The sequence below is a fragment of the Primulina huaijiensis genome, chromosome 10 (assembly GCF_012295235.1).
Source record: "Primulina huaijiensis isolate GDHJ02 chromosome 10, ASM1229523v2, whole genome shotgun sequence".
NCBI classification, from domain to species: domain Eukaryota; kingdom Viridiplantae; phylum Streptophyta; class Magnoliopsida; order Lamiales; family Gesneriaceae; genus Primulina; species Primulina huaijiensis.
The window spans coordinates 17,873,762-17,896,624 of NC_133315.1; the positions used below are offsets into that span (position 1 = coordinate 17,873,762).

General features: G+C 34.9%; 3 protein-coding genes and 1 pseudogene across 6 annotated transcripts; 1 reads left to right on the forward strand and 3 right to left on the reverse strand.

Annotated features, from left to right (window-relative positions):
* The first annotated feature begins 2,514 nt into the window (after positions 1–2,514).
* Positions 2,515–3,820, forward strand: LOC140986006 (protein disulfide-isomerase-like). Its single transcript, XM_073453936.1, has 4 exons — positions 2,515–2,664; positions 2,815–2,932; positions 3,205–3,317; positions 3,587–3,820. The coding sequence occupies exons 2-4, from the start codon at positions 2,908–2,910 to the stop codon at positions 3,818–3,820; spliced, it is 372 nt and encodes a 123-aa protein (XP_073310037.1). The 5' UTR covers positions 2,515–2,664; positions 2,815–2,907.
* Positions 3,821–4,440: 620 nt separating this feature from the next.
* Positions 4,441–5,586, reverse strand: LOC140986005 (protein DOG1-like 4). Its single transcript, XM_073453935.1, has one exon. The coding sequence runs from the start codon at positions 5,329–5,331 to the stop codon at positions 4,453–4,455; it is 879 nt and encodes a 292-aa protein (XP_073310036.1). The 5' UTR covers positions 5,332–5,586; the 3' UTR covers positions 4,441–4,452.
* A 2,766-nt stretch (positions 5,587–8,352) lies between these two features.
* Positions 8,353–13,158, reverse strand: LOC140985509 (filament-like plant protein 3; annotated as a pseudogene).
* Positions 13,159–16,535: 3,377 nt separating this feature from the next.
* LOC140986174 (protein HESO1-like) lies at positions 16,536–22,202 on the reverse strand. Of its 4 annotated transcripts, XM_073454227.1 has the most exons (10): positions 22,080–22,202; positions 21,952–21,984; positions 20,407–20,595; positions 20,102–20,275; positions 19,328–19,512; positions 18,714–18,809; positions 18,466–18,511; positions 18,073–18,179; positions 17,677–17,793; positions 16,536–17,596 (listed from the first exon to the last, which is right to left on the reverse strand). In XM_073454227.1, the coding sequence occupies exons 2-10, from the start codon at positions 21,968–21,970 to the stop codon at positions 16,790–16,792; spliced, it is 1,740 nt and encodes a 579-aa protein (XP_073310328.1). In that variant the 5' UTR covers positions 21,971–21,984; positions 22,080–22,202; the 3' UTR covers positions 16,536–16,789. The 4 variants fall into 4 exon arrangements, with proteins under 4 accessions (XP_073310328.1, XP_073310331.1, XP_073310330.1 ...); XM_073454230.1 differs by having other exon boundaries at positions 17,677–17,751; positions 21,952–22,202; XM_073454229.1 differs by having other exon boundaries at positions 17,677–17,778; positions 21,952–22,202.
* Between the last annotated feature and the right edge of the window lie 661 nt (positions 22,203–22,863).

Sequence of the window (22,863 nt, forward strand, 5' to 3'; positions counted from 1 at the left end):
ATCCACAATGGTAGATATTCTACAAGCCAAGTCATCCAAATATCATCTCCATCTAAATATTCACCACCGCACACCATTGATTTGTGTGCCACAACAATACCCGGTTACAAATTTGTAATCGGGTATTGCAATTTTTTTTAAAAAAATTCTTCGAGCCAGCGTGAGTTTCACGCTGACTTCAGACGCGTTCGCGTCCGTGCATTGCACTCGTGCCTCAAATACCTACAGTGGACAATTAAATGGAATCTGGGGTCGACCAAACTTGGGTCGACCAAAATTGGTCTTGGTCGACCAATGTCAAAACAAACATTGCTCGACCATTGACCATAAACAAATGGTCGAGCATCGACCATAAACAAGTTTTGGTCAATGGTCGACCAATTGTTTATTGGTCGACCAAATGGTATGTTGGTCGACCAAAACTGTGGTCGACCAATTGTTTATTGATTGACCAAAACAAAACAAAATGGTCGACCAATGTTTTGGTCTGCCCAATTTTATTTAAATGAAAATAAAATATTAATTAAAATGACAGTAGGACCCATAAATATTTGGTTGGTGTGATATTTGATTGTGAAATATAATATATTTAAGTATAGAAATATTTGATTGATGATGTGGATTATGGGGTCCACAAATATTTGAAAGAAATATCTTTCTTTATTGTGGATTCCCTAATAGCACTAGCGTGGTTATCACGTCACACTCGTGTGGTGCCTCGTGGGCTTTCCATACTCATTGAAAGGTTCTTCCCAAAGAGGCTTCCAACTTGGCGCAGGAGTCCGAAACGTTTCATCCACATGACCACATGGTTCCCACGTGGCACTGCCACAAATGCATATTTTTGTCCTAATATCATTAACGTGATTTTCACGTCACACTCGTATGGTGTCTCAAAGAAATTTACTTCGATTTTTTTTACTGTAATAACTCGTAATTTTATTGATTAAAATCGTCCATTACAAGCCTAAGCAACCATGAAGGAAATTCACCGTTCACCCAAACAAAAGATGAGAGAGAAGAAAATGCAAAACGAGAAATATTGTGAGCAACTTTATTCGCCGAGCTATGAACATGAATAAGCTCGGTGATCACAGGTTTCACCATAAGCTTCTTAATGTCTGATGCACAAAGTCCAGTATATCCAAGATCTTCCTGATTGGTAGTGACTCTGCCTGCACTGCCAACAAGGAATCAGTTGCTACTTGAACATCAGTAAAGCTTTTTTCGTAGAGAAGAATAATTCCTTCCCGAATTGTCAGAAGTTCACCATGTACTACTGAGAAAGGTTGATTGATTTGTTTACCAAAAGCCAACAACAATTGGCGTTGGTTGTCTTGAACTGTACCACCGTTGCTATATTGATGTCTTTGCTCATTCACAGCCGCATCTACATTAAGTTTTAATGTGTACGGGCTTGGAGGCTTCCAAATCTTCTCCGGGTGGCCTCTCAATGAAGCTTCAGCAATTGTCGCCTTGTTGTGGGCTTGTCGGAAATCAGGTAGTATCGCTGCACTCCATGAAACATTTTCTGCTATCGGTTTCTTCTTGTCACTATGAAGAAAATTCTGTTTTTCTCTCCAAACTGCCCACGTGTGGATTGCAAGGGCCTCAAATTCCGTCTTAGATAATTGTTCTTTCAACCACCAACAAAGCTCCATCGCGCAAAGCTGTGAGGCTCCTCGTAAAACTAAGGCAAAAGATGTGTTCTTCCATATATGTTTAATTGCGGCACAAAAGAACATAGCATGGCAAGTTGAGTCCATATGGAAATTACACAGACTGCAAGATGCATTGATCGGAACATGGTGATGGAACAGATTCTGGTTAGTCGGGAGGCAGTCGTGGGAAATACTCCACCAGAAATGGCGGATCTTCGGTGGAACAGAAAGGCTCCAGATAAACGACCGCCATTCCTCATTAGGGTGCACCGATTGATGCTTTGGAGTTGAAAAAAGCCCACGCTGAAAGCGAAATCCGTCTTTTACTACATATTGGCCTTTGGTGTCATATCTCCAGAATAAGGAATCACACACCCCAGCTGTTGGAAGTGGGATCTTGAGGATTTCACTAGCTACACATGGATTAAAGCTGGCATATATTAATTCAGTATCCCAGCCTCCTTCCCTGATTAAGGCACTTACCGTATCTTCTCGTTCCCAAGGGACTAAAGGGTCCCCCAGAGTCGATTGCATACTTGGTATCCATTTTTCCTCAAAAGATTTTATTGATTTACCGTCTCCAACTCTCCATAGTAACCCCTGCACAAGGAGTTCATTACTCCATAAGATCGATCTCCAGATGTAGGAAGGATTACTGCCCAAGCTCGCGTGCAACACCGACCCATGTCTAAAATATATGCCCTTCAGTACCCAACCAGCAAAAGAATCTGGATTGCCGATGAGGCGCCATAATTGTTTAACAAGCATAGCTCTATTGAATTCAGCCAATTTCCGGAATCCAAGGCCGCCTCTACCTTTAAGATGGCATAGAGAATCCCATGTTTGCCAACGAGAAGAGATTTTAAAAATTAGCTAAAAATTCAGCAAAAAAAAAAAGGTGGAGCAGACACCTTTGCTTATCATACAGAAAGGCAACGGACAGAAGTATCTCAATGCAAACATAAAACCCGGTCGAATTGGGTCATGGGTGAAAGATTATGCGGTATATGTTCTGCCTTTTGGTGGTAGAACCTATTGTGATTGAAATCTGGTTTGGATTGGGATCGCCACCTCCTTGCATATATCAATAAATCAATCAGTGAATTTGAGTGTTGAATTAATACTTATGTTTTTTTCCTTCCAATGCTGATAGAATGGGCTAGTGAAGCCTTTCATCAAATCAGAGCCTATCCCAGAAGTCAATGATGAACCAGTCAAGGTGGTCGTTGCTGCCAGTTTAGAGGACATGGTTTTCAACTCTGGAAAGAATGGTTCGTATCGGCATCTAAATTGATTTTCATACTACTATTGTTTCATACTAGCTCTGCTACTCAGTATTTGGTCTTTAAAAACTAAAAAGAAATGCGAAAATTTTGCCATCTAATTCTCATTTGGGTTTGATTCATTTCTTGCATGAGGAAATGCCGTCCTTGATAGTTTGAACACCACCTAATCCCCTGGGAAAAGAAAATATTCATTTCAGCAATAAATGAGCAATTTCCCATTGTCTGATATCATGATGATCTTGAGCTTTTTACTGCAGTGCTTCTCGATTTCTATGCACCTTGGTGTGGACACTGCCAGAAGCTGGCTCCAATTTTGGAAGAAGTTGCTATTTCTTTTGAGAAGGATCCTGATGTTCTGATTGTTAAATTAGTAAGATCCTCCCGTCGTACCTTGCACCTGTTTGTCCAAGTATGCCATAGTGTAATGGTTTCATGCATGAGCTCAATGGCAATCACTTGCCAATATACCCTGGGAAAATTGGTGGTTTCAATTTTTAAAGCTTTTTGATTCATGTAGGTTCAGTATGAAAAATGCGTTCCATGCTTGCTTGTAAACACTTCCTAAATTTTTCCACCTTTTTAAATGGTGAAGTTAGTTCAACATCTACCATAATTGATTCATCCATGGTCTCTTCTCAGGATGCTACAGCTAATGATGTCCCGAATGACTCCTTCGAAGTCCTAGGATTCCCTACTATTTACTTCAGATCAGCAAGTGGTAACCTGTCGCAATATTACGGGGGTAGAACAAAGGAGGACATATTACAGTTTATTCAAGAGAATCGGGATAAGCCTGCTGAATCAACTTCCACTGAATCACAGGCTATCAAATCTGAGTCAGTAAAAGAAGCTTCTGTCAAGGATGAGTTATGAGAAGGTACCACTTTGATCTTTAAGCAAGCAATGCATGTTCAGTGGGAAAAAATATTAAATTTCATGTTAGTTGTCCCACATCGGTTGGGATAAAATACCTGGGAGTTGTACATATGGGCTTGGACAATCCTCCCCTCTTGAGCTAGTTTTTGAGGTTGAGTTAGGTTCAAGTTCCAATCTTAACATTTCATTGTGGTAGTTCTAGGCTTCATTTGTTTTGAGATTTTGACGAATTCTGACAGAAGTTCTTGTATTTGAAATCTCAGGTAATGGACATAATTTATCGTCAATGATAGAGAACCTTATACATCTTCGGAATTTCATTATGGCTTAAAATAGAAGGCTTATTTAATTTAATGAAAAAAGGCCGATTTTAACCATTACTAGGACAGCTTAGTTTCATGTTACTGGTCATGAAGGCAGTTGTAGTTTCATGTTACTGGTCATGTTCTAATAAAAAAACCAAGAACTCCATTTTTGCCAACAGTAGAACAGCAACAAACAGTTCTAACCAAAACACAACCTCAACAACTACATTCTGCAATTTTGTTGTAGATTACCATTCTAGGGAAAAACTGCGACTCCTAGCACATTACGTATTACTCATCCATACATCTACCTGTTCTCATCGCCTAGTGCTCCTGGCTGCTGCCAACTTCTCTCCGCTGCTGATTTCTTGAATCCCGCCTTTTCCCCCATTCATGGAGCCTTAAGTGCAACTCCGCAGCAGCAATCAAGAAATGCACACCCTGTTTGGGGCTCAGGACGCCAATTATGTCTTTCAGAGTTTTCAACCTTAAGTTATCTGCTCTTTCTAGGATTCTACCCAGGCCTGCCTCCTTAGGCGCCAAAGTCGCATTGATGCGACCCTCATCCAATGCACTTCCCCCCTCCCTTATTAGCACTGTAGCAGAATGAGTTAACTCGACCATAGTTGAATCAGCCACCGTCTCCTGCAGCTTAGCTTGCTTCTCAGTTATCTCCTTCTCCTTTTGTATAGTCTCCTGCTGCAATTCATTCACTCGTTCCATCTGACTTGTCGAAAGATCGCCCAAGTCACCGGTACGGAGTCCTCTCATCAGTTCTTCGAGCCTGGCCTCGAACTGCAGCCCGGACTTGGAGTACAGCAAGTGGAAGGCCATACTAGGCCTCCACCCGCCAATCCACAGGAAAGCATCCTCAAGACTACTTCTCCACGACGGGTTAAACATCGCCACCACGTCGAGTTTCGCCCATCTCTCTTTAGCTGTGTAGTAATGCTCATAATGTTGGATCACTCGTTCAATCACAGGGCGTAGAATCCTCTCGTCATCCCCTCCTCGCATCCCTGGCGGGATATTTCGTCCCCGCCCCTGCTGCTCGTGCTCTTTCAAGGCGGAGACAAGTTCTTCAAGATGCTGGCTTTGCTGGACGAGCCAACACTCGAAGAACTCCTGGAAATTATGGTATTCTCGGTTTATGTTTGGGAGGACATTTGCCATGTGTGCCCTGCTGCCGGTCGGGAATGACATGGCGGCGAATGAATACTAAAGGTACAGCTGGTTCTTGGCCAACCACCAAGTGGCATACTCCCCTCGAGGGAACCAGTTTCCTCGACTATTTATAATAAGCAGCGAGGGATCGTTTACTTATGCATGAAGGTAAAGAGACTACGCATTCACCTTACTCGCTTAATCCATTTTTTTAATATCGAGGAGGTATCATCATTGTAATTCTTCAGAACAGACGGTGTTCGGTGCTGATAACTTCGCAATACAATATCAATTTTTTTCCCAGATACCGTATAAATTTGTTTAGTAATTTAATGCTGGTAAAAACTTGTGTGAGACGGTTTCACGGGTCGTATTTTATGAGAATGATATCTCATTTAGGTCATTCATGAAAAGTATTATTTTTTATGCTAAGAGTATTATTTTTTATTGTAAATATCAGTAGGATTGACACGTCTCACAGATAAAGATTCGTAAGACCGTCTCACAAGAAACCTACTCTTTAATGTAATTTAAGAGGTGTAGTTTTACACATCCACTTGTGCATTTTTCCCTCAATATTCACACTTGTGTCGATTCTTTTTTTAAAAAAAAATTTTTCCCGTACCCATTTGTGCAACTGGCTTTGAATTGAGTTGAAAATCATTTACTTAGTTATTGAGTTTTATTTAATAAAACTATTTCGTAGGTGGTCTATGGTTTGTATTTAAAAAGGTAAAAAAAAAAAAAGTTTTCCCATGTATCCATTTGTGCAATCGACACCTTGAATTGAATCGAAAATAAAATTTTTTAGAGGTCGCAAACATTTACTTGGAGTTCTATTTAATAAAATTACTTCATAGGTGGTCTATAGTTTGTATTTTAAAAAAGAAAAAAGAGAGAATGGAAAAATTCTCCACCAAAAAATATAAACTTGTCATTGGTGAAGTTTATCCCAGCACCGTGGCTCAGCTCCACAAGTTGCCAAAATTGCTTGCGCTGTTTGCATTCAAATACCAAGGCGGTGGGCGCGCCGTGTTGCTCAGCTGGCGGAAGCAATTTTTAAATGTACAACTGTGTGTTTGTGTATGGAATTCATAACCCCTATGAGGTGTGTAGAATAAAAGAAGACGTGAACAAGAATAACTTTGGAATGTAACAAGAAGGTGAATTGAATTATTCATTTATAGATTCTCGATTATTTCATTTTCTGTTGTTAGCAATGTATGGTGGACAAAAAAGATTATTTTCTTCTCGGGACTTTTTACTTTTTCCATGTGTCACGTACTCAAATATCATATATTAGTATCATATTTTCAATTATTTGTACCGATTTTTATCCGAAAAGACAAACATGTCGTGTCATTAATACCAATATTTGTTATATATGTTGGTACTAAAAAAAATCATATATTAGTATCATATCTGAAATAACTGGTACTCAGATATAATATATTATTATCATATTTGTAATATTTTTTTATATCAATGAAGAGAAAAGATACGTAAGCTCAGAAAGTACAAACACATAATTTTTCTGATAAAAACGGGTACAAATTTAAGTTTAGGAGTATGAATTTAAAACAAATTTACCCTTTTTCCAATGGCCCATGGAAATTGGATAAGAGGTTCAAAAGTTCTAGGTAGCATAAAGACAGAGTATTCCAATCTGAATCGGGCCCACCTTTGTGGATCTTTATCTCAATTCTCACAGCAACTTCGAGGCCGCATTTACATTTGCATTTGCTAATTTTAGCAAACATCTAAAATTACCATTATTTTAAGGATTTAAATGAAAATATCTTTTTTTTAAAAATTGTTTAAATAATTATACTGAAACTTATCTCCTAACTTTTAAATTTTAGAAGGATGGATTAGTTAAAATATCAATTGTGTTTTGTATTTTTGACTCAATAAATGATGAAAAATACAGAGTTATGAGTTTATGAAGATTTTTAAATTAATGAGGTTATATAAATATATGATTCAAAACATATAAATAAAATTTTTAAAATAAGAAAAATTTCAAACCAAGAATTTATGTGAAGTTATCAAGTAGTCAATTAATTGGTATGACACAAAAATTCTTGTGAAACAGTTTTAAATGTTAATTTCGTGAGTCGAATCTCTAACTCGACTCAATTAATAAAGAATACTATTTTTTATGTCAAAAACAAGTATCACTTTTAATGTTAAGTATAGTTAGGGTTCGATCAATTTCATAAACATAAATTCGTAAAATTGTATCAGAAAAAACATCTCAGAATAAGTCAATTGTAAAAAACTAATCGAACTTAGATTCATGAAAAAAGAATAATTTTTTTCTGCCGACTTTGTCACGAAATACATATCGCTTTCTACATCCATTGGTTTCTTTTCATTTGACAATCTTTTGAATAGGATTGATTAAATTCTTTGACATCATCTTTGAAAAAGTACAAGACATTCAATATTTTTATACATCTTTAATTAGATTAAAAATTCTAATTAATTCATCAATATCAAATCCAATGCTGATTGAACTCCAATTAAAAGACAATCCTATTTTCATTGAAGAATTATGTTGGATTTATAAGGTAACATTATAATTATAAATATTATATAAAGGTAAAATTTTAAAGTTTCAAAATGCGAAATGATAAATTTGGTATTGAATAAAAAGACGTACTGAGTTGTTTTTCTTTGTAAGGTCCAAGTTTAATATAAATAGTTTTGATATGATAAACACTCATCATGAGTAACATCTTATACATCCGATAGGTGGAACTCGTATCAGTTGGTATCTGCATAAGTGTTCACAGTGAGTGCTGACTATATCAAAACACATAAGTATATTTAGAAAACATTCTCTTTTGATGGTAAAGATTAAAAATGCATTTTGAATACCCAATGAAATTTGTGTTGATAATCAAAAATTTTGCAAGCTTCACCAATGGGACAACGCTTGAATCTGATACTAAATAACCAATGAAATTAACACAATTTTAGCCACAAAACAACATCAAGACATATATTTATTTACTCTTGTTAATAATAAAAAAAAGAAGACATTTTTACTCTTGAATACACCAAAATGCAGACTATTTTCTTGCTCATATCATATGCACATTTACAATGCAAAATAAACAGTAGATATAAACATTAATTATTCCTAGAGATGGAGAATTGGTATTTAGAATGAAAGAGGCATTTATTGTGCTTTGAGGATGATTTAATATTCTATAAATTTATGTAAAATTTTTAAATCTTTTTATTATAGGAAAGAAATGACTGTATCTGCTTATTTATGTTATAATCATATCAACTACTTCTCCACATCCACTTGTGAATGTTCTCTACAAGCACCTCTCTTCTTGATGCTCTCACTAGCCTCTGTGAACCCGAAGAAGTTTAAGAACATCCTTCTAGGATAGATTTTATGTGCGATTTTTATGAATTTGGCTCGGATTATCGGATCTAGTATGCTTCATGGGGAGTTATAACATCAGTTCCGTAGAGGTCATCATTAAATCTTCGAATGTGGCAAGAGATTTCAACTGCAAACCAAGAGAAGCAATAGTCTTTTGGCACGCGGAAAATTTACTCGCAGCAAGGACCAGTTCTTTGTCCTGCAAACAATATGATAGCCTCAAGAACAACTTAGAAAGGACGAGGTTGAATCAAACATTTAAATTAACAAGACAAAAAAGAAATGTAATTGGTCTTGTAGATCAACAATGTAGTTCTAAATGAACCTGATTGATTCTGAACTCTTCAGCTATCGTTGATCTCTGAAGTTGAGAATCAACTTTCAATCTTGAAATCTCAGTTTCTAATATGGCACATTTATCAACTGTGTCTTCTGAAAATTTCCTTTCTTTTTTGACATCATCTTGCAGGGTAGAAATTTTTGCACGTAAAGTTTCTTGTTCAAGTTCCATAACTCTGAGTTTCGACTCTGCTTCGGCTTTCTTTATGTTGGCATCCCCAAGCTGCAGCTCACACATGTTCTTTGCTTCATTAGCAATGGCTAGCTGATTTTGAATGTGTACGAGTTTTACCTCTGCTTCATCAAAACGCTTCATTGAGTTTTTAAGCCTTAATTTAGTAACTTCGACTTCTTTTTGCAAGGCTTCCTTGCCTTTGTTAGCCGAAGACAGCTGAGAACTAAGGTCGACCAACCCTACCTCGATTCCTTTGAGTTGATTTTCGGATGTCTTAAGCTGATTTTGGCACTTAGTCAGAGCTAGCTCCAAGTTTACTTTATCTTCATACATTTTCTCTAATATTCCTTCAAGCACAGCCGTTCGGTTAATCATGACTCGAGTTCACTTCTTAAAGGGTTTTCTCCACCTTGTTTTTCCGTGCTTCGGGTGCCTCCGCTATACATCTCTGGTGAGGCTGCAAGCCGCTCCATCTCGAGAAAATCATCCATTAGATTAATCTCAACTGAAGGAATGACGATACTTTGATCAACAGTCCCTAAAGATGATGCCCGAGAATCACGGTGGCATGGCCCATAATAAATCATATCCAAACCACGATTTCTCCAGCAGTCGTTTTCTATAACTGGTATCCTCTCTCCGTTATCCGACTGACTATCCGTGAAAGATTTAACACAAACAGATGATGCAGTAACGGACTGGTTATCATTAACCATTGCCACTTTGCGTGCCACCATCTTTAGCCTGTCACATTCAGCCTCAAGCTTGGCTACCTTTTTTATGTTGTCAAGATGACGTTTGCTAGCAGTTTCAGCAGCACGAGTACCGAGGTCTCTCTCAAAAATTCTTTGTTTCAACTCTTCAGATTTGGAAACAAGATCAAGCCTAAGATTCGAATTCTCTTTCCCCGCAGATTCAAAATTAGAGAGGGCACCTGTTTTCGCATTCAGTATCTGTGAATGGAGCTCACTGATCTGGCTCTCAAGTTCTGACTTTTTAAATTCCCACTCATGCATTTTCTCGGCAATAGCTTCATAAATCTTCTCTTCTTTATGTTCTCTTTCTTGTCTCAGTAGCCTCAGACACTCCTTAAGTGCTCCATCAAGTTGACCAATACGTTCTTCAAGTGCCAAATTCTTCAGTTTCAAGGCATCAACTTGTCTCTTCAGAAACAACACTTCATTTTCAGCCCTTTCCCGTCCTGGTATTCAAGGGCAAATTCAGATTCATTCGGAGACTGGATAGCAAAGAATCCTATTAGTAAAATTTGACATCTCTTAATATTTAACTAATTAAATACCAGAGACAGCTTCCTCTGCAACTCTTGCATGCTCCGCAACCAAATCTTCCTCGGAGGGAAGAAGAGCTTCAGATAGGTTATCTGATACAGTCTTCGAATTATCATCGATTTTTTCATCACTAAGCATAGCTCTGGACATCACTTCAGGGGACTGCGTGCTATGATTTGACAAAGACTGTAGCAATAACAAATCATTCATGATCCATTTGGTCAGATTTAAAGTTAGTTGAAACATTTGAAAATTCACGAGCCACACGAGCCGGTTAAACTCATGAGTCACTTCAGGGGACTGCGTGTTATGATTTCTCACTCTTTATTTTCTTTAAATTGAACCGTTAAGCATACGCATGTTTATTTTTATCCTATGATTCTATCGATAACTCCAGTTTATACAGTTTAAAAGTACCCAATTGTTTCACTAGCTGCTTTGCTATAGAATCAGTGACATATAGTAACATTTACAGGTTTATCTCTATCCCTTCCACCATTGGAGAATTCAAGAAGTTCCATTTTTCCTATAAGAAAATGCACGATCTAGCACCATCTCCTCAATAGCGCAACTTAAGGAATATAACGAAATCATAATATATTCATACGTTCTTCAGAATTAGCACTGTGGATTCTATACGAGGAAATATTTAAGAGAGTTTACATATCAGTAGCCACATGTATGGCTTGTGCTGATGCAGAGACACAAAGCAACAGGCTAAGAAAAATAATGAGTTTTCAAAGGATATGTTGTTCAATAATTGCAGAAGATCAGCCATAGAGGCAGCTGGCAACAATGCTTTTCAAAGACTAAAAAGCAAAGTGGCTCTCAGTTGTGGTCCAACCACAGTTTTATCCACACATAGTGGTCCAATTTGTAAGAAATATGAATAATGACACGTGAATTGGGATTTTTGCATCGATCTAGACAACATGGTTTTCGATATCGTGAGTAAGACTTGAGTTTCCAGAAGTTTTATGCATTCAAAAGTTTTAATTTTGATCGTGCCTACCACCAATTAACTCGGCGGCGTGATAACTAGTTTCCATTAGTTAAGTACCGATTAAAAAAGTTTGATCATCGATTCGGCATGCTTAATCGTGAAGCTTTGATTTAAAAGATAGCCATTTCTGTTGAATTTATAGCCAAACGTCTGAAAAAATAAAGCACATATGCGTGACCTGAGGATTATGAAACAAGAAGTGCTGTTTAGTCACTCTACTTTTGTCTATCAAACCACATTTCCACATTAATTTTACTTGATTTAAGGATGCAAACCACAATCGTCCCCCCATCCGTAAACATATATAAAAGGAAATGATTCTTAAGAATTTCGACCACGATTCCATGGAACATGGATCTTTATGAAGTTAAGTAATTCTGGCCTCACTATATTTCTCATGAAGATCATTGTACTACACTGCAAGTACAAAAATTCATTTTTTTGACAAAAATCTAACATTGAAGCACCTCGAATAAGATAAAAAAAATTTCCGGTAAAAGACACATTATTTCCAAAACATAAAAGAATCTGTGCAGTATGATGCTCAATTGCTCACTGCTAAGGATGCATATTCAAAATTGATTAAAGCTCAAGGCCAAGACTCCTAATTTGAGAGACACTCATTTATAAAATGCAAAAGTATGAGAAGATTTGAACCAAAAGTAACCAACCTGATCATCTGATAATCTTTCTGAACATGATGAGATCGACCCAGAGTTTTCTGTTTCACAATTAGGACTCTTTTTTCTTCGCCACAGCCAACTTCTTCGGTCCATCTAAGAAACACTTGCACGTTCTTTACACAAACTTCATCTTCACTTGTAAGTTGAAGTTATGCATCAGAAATCAAAACATCCTCCATTTTTACATCAATCACCTTTAAATTTTTCGAAACTCATGAAAGCCCACAATCGTTGTCTGAAACCAATTTTCTCAAGGTCATTACTTGACAAGCCATTTAGGAATGTAACACAGAAACATAGTAATAAAGTAACTTAAAAAACTACTCTTCATCATCCTACATGAATTCACTTAAAAAATAGCCATGGAATCTCCATTAGACCAAACGATTCCAAAACTCTTCAAGAAGTCAATCACAAACCGATAAGAAATGCTAAAACATTTAGCCTAACGCTGCAAATGGCGGACCCGAGAGCAAGATTTCCTTAGAATACCCACCTTATCCCAAACAACTTTCAAGAAAAAAAAAAAGCTGATTAATAAGAATATGATAGATCCATTTGAAACCAGATACAAGATTCTAAACGCTAAAACTCCGGACAACAGCCCACGCATATATCTAACAAAACCTAAGAAATAAAGGTGACCCACTTCCACGTAGCACGTATCTTCCATAAATCAAAGACCCACCAAAAATAACCATGCAAAAAAGCTACCTCAGTAAAAAAAAAAAAGCACGTTTCTTGGTAGTTCCAAACCCCATTATCGCACACAAAACGCACGCAAATGTAATGCTGAAACAGTATTCCAGTCAGAAAAATCAATACCTCAATAAAAAGACAGACAGTAGTCAGTAGGATTTCAGATTAATGCGTTACCCCGAGCAGACAGTGACCATATTAACCATCTTGACACAGATTCTTGTCGAAATTTCTTATATTGGTGCGGGGTGATTGTCGTGAATTTTGTATTACTAGGAATGATTACGTGCGATGCACGTAGCTGACTAATAATGAAAAATATAATAACGAGATTTAGATAATTTTTAAAATCGTTTGAATAACATATTGTTTATGAGTATTTATTAATCTAAATATATCAAAACACAATAAATAAAAATACATGATGACGATAAATCAAATATATTCGTTTATTTATATAACATTTTTTAATTCGCGTGATTATAACATAATGACAGCTCGATGAAATTAACAAAGATATTTTTCATCCAAATATTATTCACAATGGAAAAAAAATAAAAAAATAATTAATAGAATAGTGAATATTACTAAAACGAAAATCCCAATATATTTAAATGAAGTGCATATAGCTATTGTCAAATAAAATTCTCTTAATTAACTAAATTATCATAATGCTGTTAAAATAAAACCCCTAAACTTGTTATTAAGTTAAATATCAATTTTATTTTTGCTAACTTTTAACTCCTTGCGAATTTTGTTAACTTTCTTCTTTTTTAGAATAGATATTATACATAGTTAGTTTATATCAGAATGGTTAATCTGAAAATTAATATTGATGATTAATAATTTTATGTTAAATAAAATTTTAAAATAATATCAATCAAATAAATATGTGTAGTAAAACACATATACGTAACATTCAGTTTATAAATATCATATATTAAAATTTTAATTTCTAACCAATGATAATAAATTAGCACTGTAATTCATATTTATTATAAGGATTATTTTAATTAAAAAAATTATGAGGATTATCTGATAAATTTAATACAAAAGTATCAAGTAATTTTCATTCTTTTTAATTTCTTATTAATTTCTTTTTCTATGAATAAAGTTGAAATAATTCAAAATAATCAAATTATATTGTAAATAAAATATTAGAAAAATTTGCAAAAGAGCATATAGAATCTGCATGCTCTCAATGTCCATTTTCATTGGAAAAAAACCATAAGAAAAATGACAAATTCTCGCATGGTTTTTATAATACTTGTAGAAAAGTATAAGCTTGAGATATATATTGAGACATTAATTAAATATCACAATTTATTAAATTAAAAATATAAAAAAGTATCATACTAATGTATTTGTAATATTTTTCGTCAATTCAACTAAAATAATGAAATAAAGTTATTCTCATTTTCCATATCAATCTTTAAATCAGAAAATTAAATATTCACCTAAATAAATAAATNGAAAAGTACCATAAAAATGACATTTTCTGACATGTTTTCAATGACACTTGTAGAAAAGTGTAAGTTTGATATGTGTATTAAGACATTAATTAAATATCACAATTTATGAAATTAAAAATAAAATAAAGTATCATATTAATGTGTTTGTAATATTTGTCGTTGATTCAACTAAAATAATGAAATAAAGTTATTTTTATTTTCAATATCAATCTTTATATCAGAAAATTGAAAAGTCACCTAAATAAATAAATAAAACATTAATGAAGTAATGGTGAATTAAAGATTAAATAAGTAAATTAACAATTCAAACTCATATTTCACTTAAATAAATAAATAAAACATTAATGAAGTAATAGTGAGTGAAAGGGTAACCAAGTAAGTGAAAGGGTAACCAAGTAATGTCGTTGATTCAACTAAAATAATGAAATAAAGTTATTTTTATTTTCAATATCAATATTTATATCAGAAAATTGAAAAGCCACCTAAATAAATAAATAAAATATTAATGAAGTAATGGTGAATTAAAGATTAAATAAGTAAATTAACAATTCAAACTAATATTTCACTTAAATAAATAAATAAAACATTAATGAAGTAATAGTGAGTGAAAAGATAACCAAGTAAGTGAAAGGATAACCAAGTAAATTAACGATTCAACTCATATATTAATAGTTAGTATAGATTGACTTTTGTGGGGTTGAGTACAGACAGCGACAATGTTTGAAATTAGAAAGGAGATTTGTTTTTGTTTTCGGAACCAAGATTATGACATTCCCGCGCTTCTTAGATTCCAAGACCAACCGCCGGGAATCTGGTAATTATCTTCATTAGTGCAAGTTACCTGTCTTCTTTCTTTATTATTATTATTATTATTATTATTATTATTATTAGTTGAATTTGAATTTGAATTTGAATTTGAATTATGTCGACATTAAATAAAAACAAGTAGAAAATGACGTAGCTCTATTTTAATTTTATAATTCTAAAATTCAAATTTTTATTCTAAATTTGAAATTATATATTTTATGTTTTAAAAATAAATATCAAAATTTAAAAAATAAATAACTAAATATATGATAAATTCTAATTGCGAAAGAAAGTATATATAATAGTATTAAAATTTAAATTTTCCGATAACACAAGAAAGAAAATGAGTGATCAAGTGGAGCCGGACGCAAGAGTAAGGCTCAAAAGCGCCATTCGTCCGCCGGTAATAGGTCTTTGGCTCCGCCGTCGGAGGACGGGACCACTACCAATGGCTCCCATCCAAACTGTTCCTCTATCCATTAGGGAAAAACTAAAAACATAAGAAAAGTATACCCTATTAAATTAGATAAGAAGTCAACGTCTTACTTCTTTCTAGCATTGAGAAGATGGGAAATTATATGGTCCATTACAGAAAACAAAAGGATTATTGTAGGAGGTTTCTTGAGGCATTTTTGGAGCTCCAGTAGGTCAAAAATAGCAAAAGAGACCACTACTTGGAAAGGTAAAAAGCAACTGGGAAGGAAGAAGGCTATGGAAAAATCATGGTGGTGGAAATTGCTGCAGCACCACAGAGGAGCCAAGTTTCTTAATTAACGCGAGTGAAGCTTGAATTTGGTAAGAAGAGAAACCTTTTAAAACACGTCCCAATTCAAAATAAGATGTTATTTTCAATTCACTTTGACTATGTTTTCTCCCGGAGATCACTAACACCAAATTATGCACAACAGTGATCGTAATAGAAGATGATCTTGTTCCATATACAATTTGTTCCTGGTAATTTGAGGTTGCATGCTTGTGTGGAACCATGCAAGTACTACGGCTGTGCAAAATTTCGATTAAATCGAAATATCGATTGAACCAAATTAATGAACCGAATTAATTCAAATTAGGTTCGGTTAATTTGAAAATTCGATTTTATTTTTTTTTAAAAAAATCGTTTAAATCAGATGATTTTGGTCATCGTTATGAAAAATCGGTTAAACCAATTTAGCTGATTTTGTATTTAAATAAAATACATTTATTTTTCATAGGGCCTAGTAATACAATATTTTTCTTTCCCCTACCTAATACTGTTGACAGCCTCCCTATGGAAAATATCGTTAATTTCTTATCAACAATATTAGGGAAATGAAATTTAAATTTCAATTCTTCAGGTCATAAATAATCTTGTAAGAAATCAGAACCAAAAGTTGTTGATCTTAAGATAAGTCCACAATCATTTATAAATGAATTTATTTAACTCTAAACGACTGTACGATCACAAAAGATATGCACATGGCTGCTGGTTTACATTCAGTTAATGACTGCATAAGCATCTGTCCTTCCTAGCCAACATGTTTGGACAAATAAAACATGCGATAACAAAAAGTACAAGGTAATATGTAACAACTAGAAGCCAGGAGATGACACAAACTTGAATATCAAGAACTCACCATCACACATCTCAGCTTCTGTAGTTCGGATTCGTCCAAAGAGGATAAGAGCCTCCAATCCGTTGTCCGGCCACATGTTGCTGAGCTCCTCCCCAACTTTCGGTCACAGGTTGCTGAAATCCTCCCCAACTTCCGGCCATAGGTTTCTCAGTTCTTCCCCAACTTCCAGCCATAGGTTGCTGAAATCCTCCCCAACTTCCGGCCATAGGTTGCTCAGTTCTTCCCCAACTTCCGGCCTGCTGAGTTCTTCCCCAATTTCCGGCCACGGGCTTATGTACTTCTCCCCAACTCATAGATATAGGTTGCGGAGCTAATCCACAACTTGCGGTCGCTTGTGGAGTTACTCCCCAACTCCCAGCTGTAGCTGGCTGAGCTCCCCCGTGACCTCTGGCCATGGCATACTGAGTTTCTGTATAGGCCCCATCCCAGCCTGCCATATGTCGTTCTTTAGATCTTTGCTTAAAAAGAGTAGCATGTTGAGTTTCCAACACAGGTTTTTTCTTTATTATGACTGTAGTTTCTTGTTTTCTTTTCTTCCCAGTTAGCACTGTTTTGGTCAGATCTGATTGAGAGGCATTGCCCGGTAATGCAGCAAATTGTTGTAATTTTGGAATACCATTCGGGACTGGGTCTGGGGCTGGGAAAGGAGTGTTATCACGGCCAAACAAGAGTTCCCTCAATTCACCACCTCCAATCTTTCCGTCCAAGAACGAGAAGACATGCAAAACTGAGATTTTGATACATTTATAGATTCGCTTCACTTCTGTTTGTCCCACAGCCCTCGCAACATTTTGAGACTTGTCTGTAAAATCCTCAACCTGTCAAGATTGATGAGCACCATGTCATCAATGCAAAAAAGAACATAAAAAATTGATGCATGAAAAAGAAGTGCCATTACACTGATACAAGCAACTTTAGAATCCCATGTTTTGGATATCCAAGATCCCTCACATGTGCTTGCGCAGATACCTTTCTGCCACAAATTTTCAACAGAAAATAACTGCAGGAGAAACAACTGAAAGGCATGTTTATCTCCACACAAAGAAAAGAAAGGTAAAATCAAAATTTCCGAGACCCACATGTCTAATGCAACTTGAGAATAACTCATAATGGATACTCCCCTGCTACACACTTGGGAAGAATCCTTTTCTGAGCCATTGCATCTCCAAGTGAGAGCAATAACATGGTATGAAAAGTGTAACGCTTGTGCCAATAAATAAATCCAAAAGCTAAAAAAATCGTGTATATAACAAAGAGGGCAGCATACATTGAACACCAAAAGGAAAAGCCCTACCTTGATCAGTAGAGTGAAAAAGAGCTCAGCCACAGATTCTTTGTTGCTTTTTCCGTAGTTCATAAAATTAGCCATCGACTTCATCACTGAATCAGGATCAGTCCCATCTAGATGATGAAAAAGCACATAAGAATGAAGAAAAGACGACCAAACAAAACCAGGCCGTAGCATATGATTTGCATTTCGTTCTAAAGAAAAGGTATTGCAACCGGAAATCAACATAACCATACGAGTAATTAGGCCAAATCCATCAAAGTTAAGAGTCATGGACAAATTTATCTCAAATGTACTCAAATATAGATGTCCATGACTATGTCACATGATAAACATCCGGCACATTGAAAGCGGAGGCATTACATGCAGAAGAGAAGGAAACAAATTCAGTCTCACTACCTTTAAGTATGGCAGAAAATGGAGGAAGAACAGGTGGATTTCGAGTCTGCAAAGAAAGATAAGAGTGGAATATAGTAATCAAGGCGTATCCTGCTTGTCAAAAAGATGACATGTTAATTCTTAGAGACAAAAGCCCTTAATCAGTAACCAACAAAGCACATCATCAGAGTCACAAATATTGGAACTAACCGTCAAATCGAAAAAATAGGAACAAAATACTAACAGACATGCGTGCTCGGGATTCATACCTGCAAGTGAAAAGCAACCAGTAGTATTATTGAGAGAGAATTCAAGGTTTTTTCCTTTGAACTGTTGATGTTATGTGCTTTTGCCCAATTTTTCATCTGCAAAGAGACATCAGTTTCACAAGCATCAAAAAGTAGGCTGGTAATATCCCTACTCAGGAATAATAAGCAATTGTAGAGATCCCATTTTCTTAAATCGTCCTAGTGGTTTTACTTCAATTTTCGCAAAAATTTGCTACATCTATTGTAATCTTAAACCGAATTCAGTTTCCATTCTTTTGTTGATAATTTTTCATGGATTATTCATTTTCCTATGCCACAGTGTTCATCATAGGAGGCAGAATGAGGAGGTAGAAACACACAACAGAAATGGTTGGCAAAGAGACAATGTGCAAAGAGACAATGCGAAAATTGGAGTTGCAAATTAAAAGAACTACAAGCTGTCAACTTTTCAATTACACCAAGGAAACCAGGTAGAAATTCAGTAACATGGTGCATGCATGGAGATAAGTCAATAACTATTGCCAGGGAGAATATAAGATGACATGGCCTTTCTAAAATCTTTGGCTAAAAAATTTTCATAGTGCAAATAAAAGACATGAAAAGGGCAACTTTACCAAAAAGCTTAGCTTATGAAATCTTTCATCAATTGATGAGATAATGTGTATAATTTGGGATTTCAAAATCCCATCCCTATTTTCAACTGATATATCACACTCAACTCCAGTTCCACGATCAAAAACTTTCACAATAGGCACCTTGGCTGTTGTAATAGGAAAGACCCCATAAACATGTCCTTTACCTAAACCAAAGGAATTCATACATGAGATATATCCAAACTTCAATTCTCAAGTTTTATGGGGAGAAAAACAGCAAATCTTGCATCATGGGATAAAAGCAAAATCTAGAAGGTAGACAGATTCAGCGACTTCGACAACCACCTCAACTCTTACTCAATATGTGACACAACAGAATTGCGGAAAATTCACAAATACCAAACTAAAGCAATGACAGCTTAAGATCTTCCCACCAGCTACTTGACAAACTCAACTGAACTATGTTTTCCATCGCTTACTTATTTAGAAGAGATTTCGACAAAGTACAAGAGAGGTAAATCACTGCCCAGACATCCAGTAAGCCTTAAGCATGTAAAAATTTACATAAGATATTCATAAATCACTATGCAGAAAAATGACATCCATCCTTGAAACAATTGCATAGCTTTTATAGTATAAAGTGCAAAGAGAAAGGGGTATTTTTCAAGAAACAAAATGTGTTTGCACTATAGTAAAAAGTAAGGTCCTGGCATCCTGGAATTAAAAAACTCATTCTCATCAAATCCCTGAAAAATAAATGATAAAAAGAAAATCGGTAAAGTTAGAAATGTTTACTCTGCAAAGAATATAGCTTTTTAGCAAACTTTCTTAGAGTTTGAATCTTTTTCTCTCGAGGGAAATGTGCATTGGTATTAAAATTGACGGAAAGATCAAGATCACTTGTTGCACTGAAAAGATCCATCACAAAAGAACCAAATTCCACCACAACAGGGGCATTTTTCGAATTTCCTGAAAATATAAAAAGGAAATATTAATAATTGGATGATAATGCAAACAAGTAGGTAAGTAATTAAGGAGGACCAATAAAAGAGCTAAAGAAGAGAATGTCGGAACAAGAGTTCACGAGGTAAATTTATTACCATAAATTTCTTTTGCAATTTCATTGAAGACACAAATCAACTCTCTTCTAACTTTGTAATCATTTGCTTTTGGACGGCGAATGACATAAACATCTTGGAGCAGTGATTCAAGAGCAGAGACACGTTCCTTGGTTACTTTATGAACCTCCAACTGCTTCGCTTCAAACTTTTCTGCTTTCTTCCGCAGAACTGAAATCAAGGACTCACAAAAGCAAAGAAACAAATTCATACTATGCTGTGTGGGTGTTGGAATTTATTCCTCAAAAAATCCATCAAAAATATGATGTTACTTGTCTACATTTACCAAGCAAGAAACCAGAAAAGGGGAAGAAGAAAGAAAATATATAATGGAGGGGAGCCAAAAATAAATTATATATAATTTAGTTTCGTGAATGGGTCGACAATTTAAATATCAATTGTAAGAAAAACTTTTGCAGTTGAAGATTGATAGCAACTATCATGCCTAAAAGAATGCAAATAATATTGAACAATTCTACTAAGGCAATTTCGCGAGTACCATCTATGAGTAGGAGGAGAAAAAATTGTCAAATTATTAGATATTAGAATTAAATTTAAACTTTCTTAAAAAATATAAGAATTAAATTTAAACAGAGGAAAAAGCAATTGTATGAGTCATATCTTCAATGACTGCTAGGCTGGTAAGATAAGCAAGTTCATGCGACTGTCTGAAAATGAAACTCATGATTCTAGTTAATCTCGCTATTAGTAACAAGATGATATCAAATATGACAATATATACAAGTGTTATCATGTCTGAATTATTTCGGAAGGCTTAAAAGAAAACTACAGCGCAAACAAACAAGTAAGAGAATGGTAAAAGAAAATAAATCCTTCTTTTTTACTCGGTAACGCTAAACCAAGAATTGCACAACTGAAATTCATAAAATTCTTCCCATATGCTCGGTCTATCTCAGCCTAGTAGACCAAACAACTTTCTCTTTTGCACACAGCTTCAACTTTTCTACTGGTTTCAATCTAGCCAACTGGGACATAGTATCCCATTGTTCCTTCTTTATACTAAAAGCTATTAAAGAAAACCTAAATACTTGCTATCCGAAAATGGAATATAAACAAAAAAAAGAAACTTTCAAAAAACATCCAACTGCTACAATTAATTCCCGTTTATCTACTTGTATCCATGTGGGGAGGAAAAAAACGTCTGTACTCAGCTACAAAATTTATTTTGTATACAGCGGGGGGTTCCGTTTTTCTTTTAATGGGAGTTCTGGGTATCGGTTTGTGATGAATTACACTCCACAAATAGGCTCGCTGCAGAACTTGGATACATCATTATCGCAATTAGAAAACTAAAACCCCACATTTTCATAAAAAATATAACTGAAATTTCCCATCAACTTCTCCAATCACAACCATTCATATCTTCTTTTACACAATTGCATCGACAATAACTAGAATCCAAAGAGTTCTAGCAAAGGCGCGTGAAAATTACCACAATTTGTCAACAAAAATAAATATACATCACAACAAAAAATTTCTGCAAAATCATAAAAAAAAAAATGTCACCTTTAGCGCGAAGCGCCATGTCTTCGGAAAACCCTTAAAAATAACCCAACGATTCAGGAAAATAAGAAAATCAATCAGTCGATATCAATCCGTAATGATGAAAATCACTGATTCTATAAAACTTTTACGCTGAGCGGGGAGATGGCGGATTTCTAACGGTTGTGATGGCGAAGAAGATGAATGAAGAACAGGGACAATTACGAGATTCGACCCTTTCCTACTTAACCCCTGAATTATAGAGTAATTGTAAATTTGACCCTTTAATTATCCCATATTTCATAATTTAAGTATTGTAATATAATATAATTTTAATTATATCAAATAATAATAATATACAAATATAATAAATAAATGAATAGATTTTCAATTTTAAGCTACTAATAGATTTTTTTTTGGGATGAAAACGTAAGGGAAGAAGTATTTGGACTTTTGGGATTTTATTTATTTCGGTAAAAAGTACATATAAATAATATTAAATTATATTTTTATTACATCTCTTTTTCAAGAAATGAAATGTTTTATTCTTTAAATTTACCACCAAATATTATTGTTTGTTAATCGATCACGTATCGATAAATATTCAATTCAATCGTACGTTAAAATTAGTATCTAATTAATCGAGACGGCATTAAAGTGCATCATAAGAAGTTTTTCTGAAAATTTGGCATTGCCAATTGGTTCCAACATTATGTCAATCTTTTACTCTCTTAATTTATTTATCATTTAGTTTCATTTTTTCCGCAATTTTTTTAATATTAATCTCGTCAAAAGCATACTAAAAAAAGTAAAGTTTATGGTATTTTAATTATTATTATTATTATTATACCGTCAAAAAATATTATTATTATTAAATTTAGATATTCTCTAAATTGAAGCCCAAATACCAAGGATGCACTCCACATGGGCCCATAA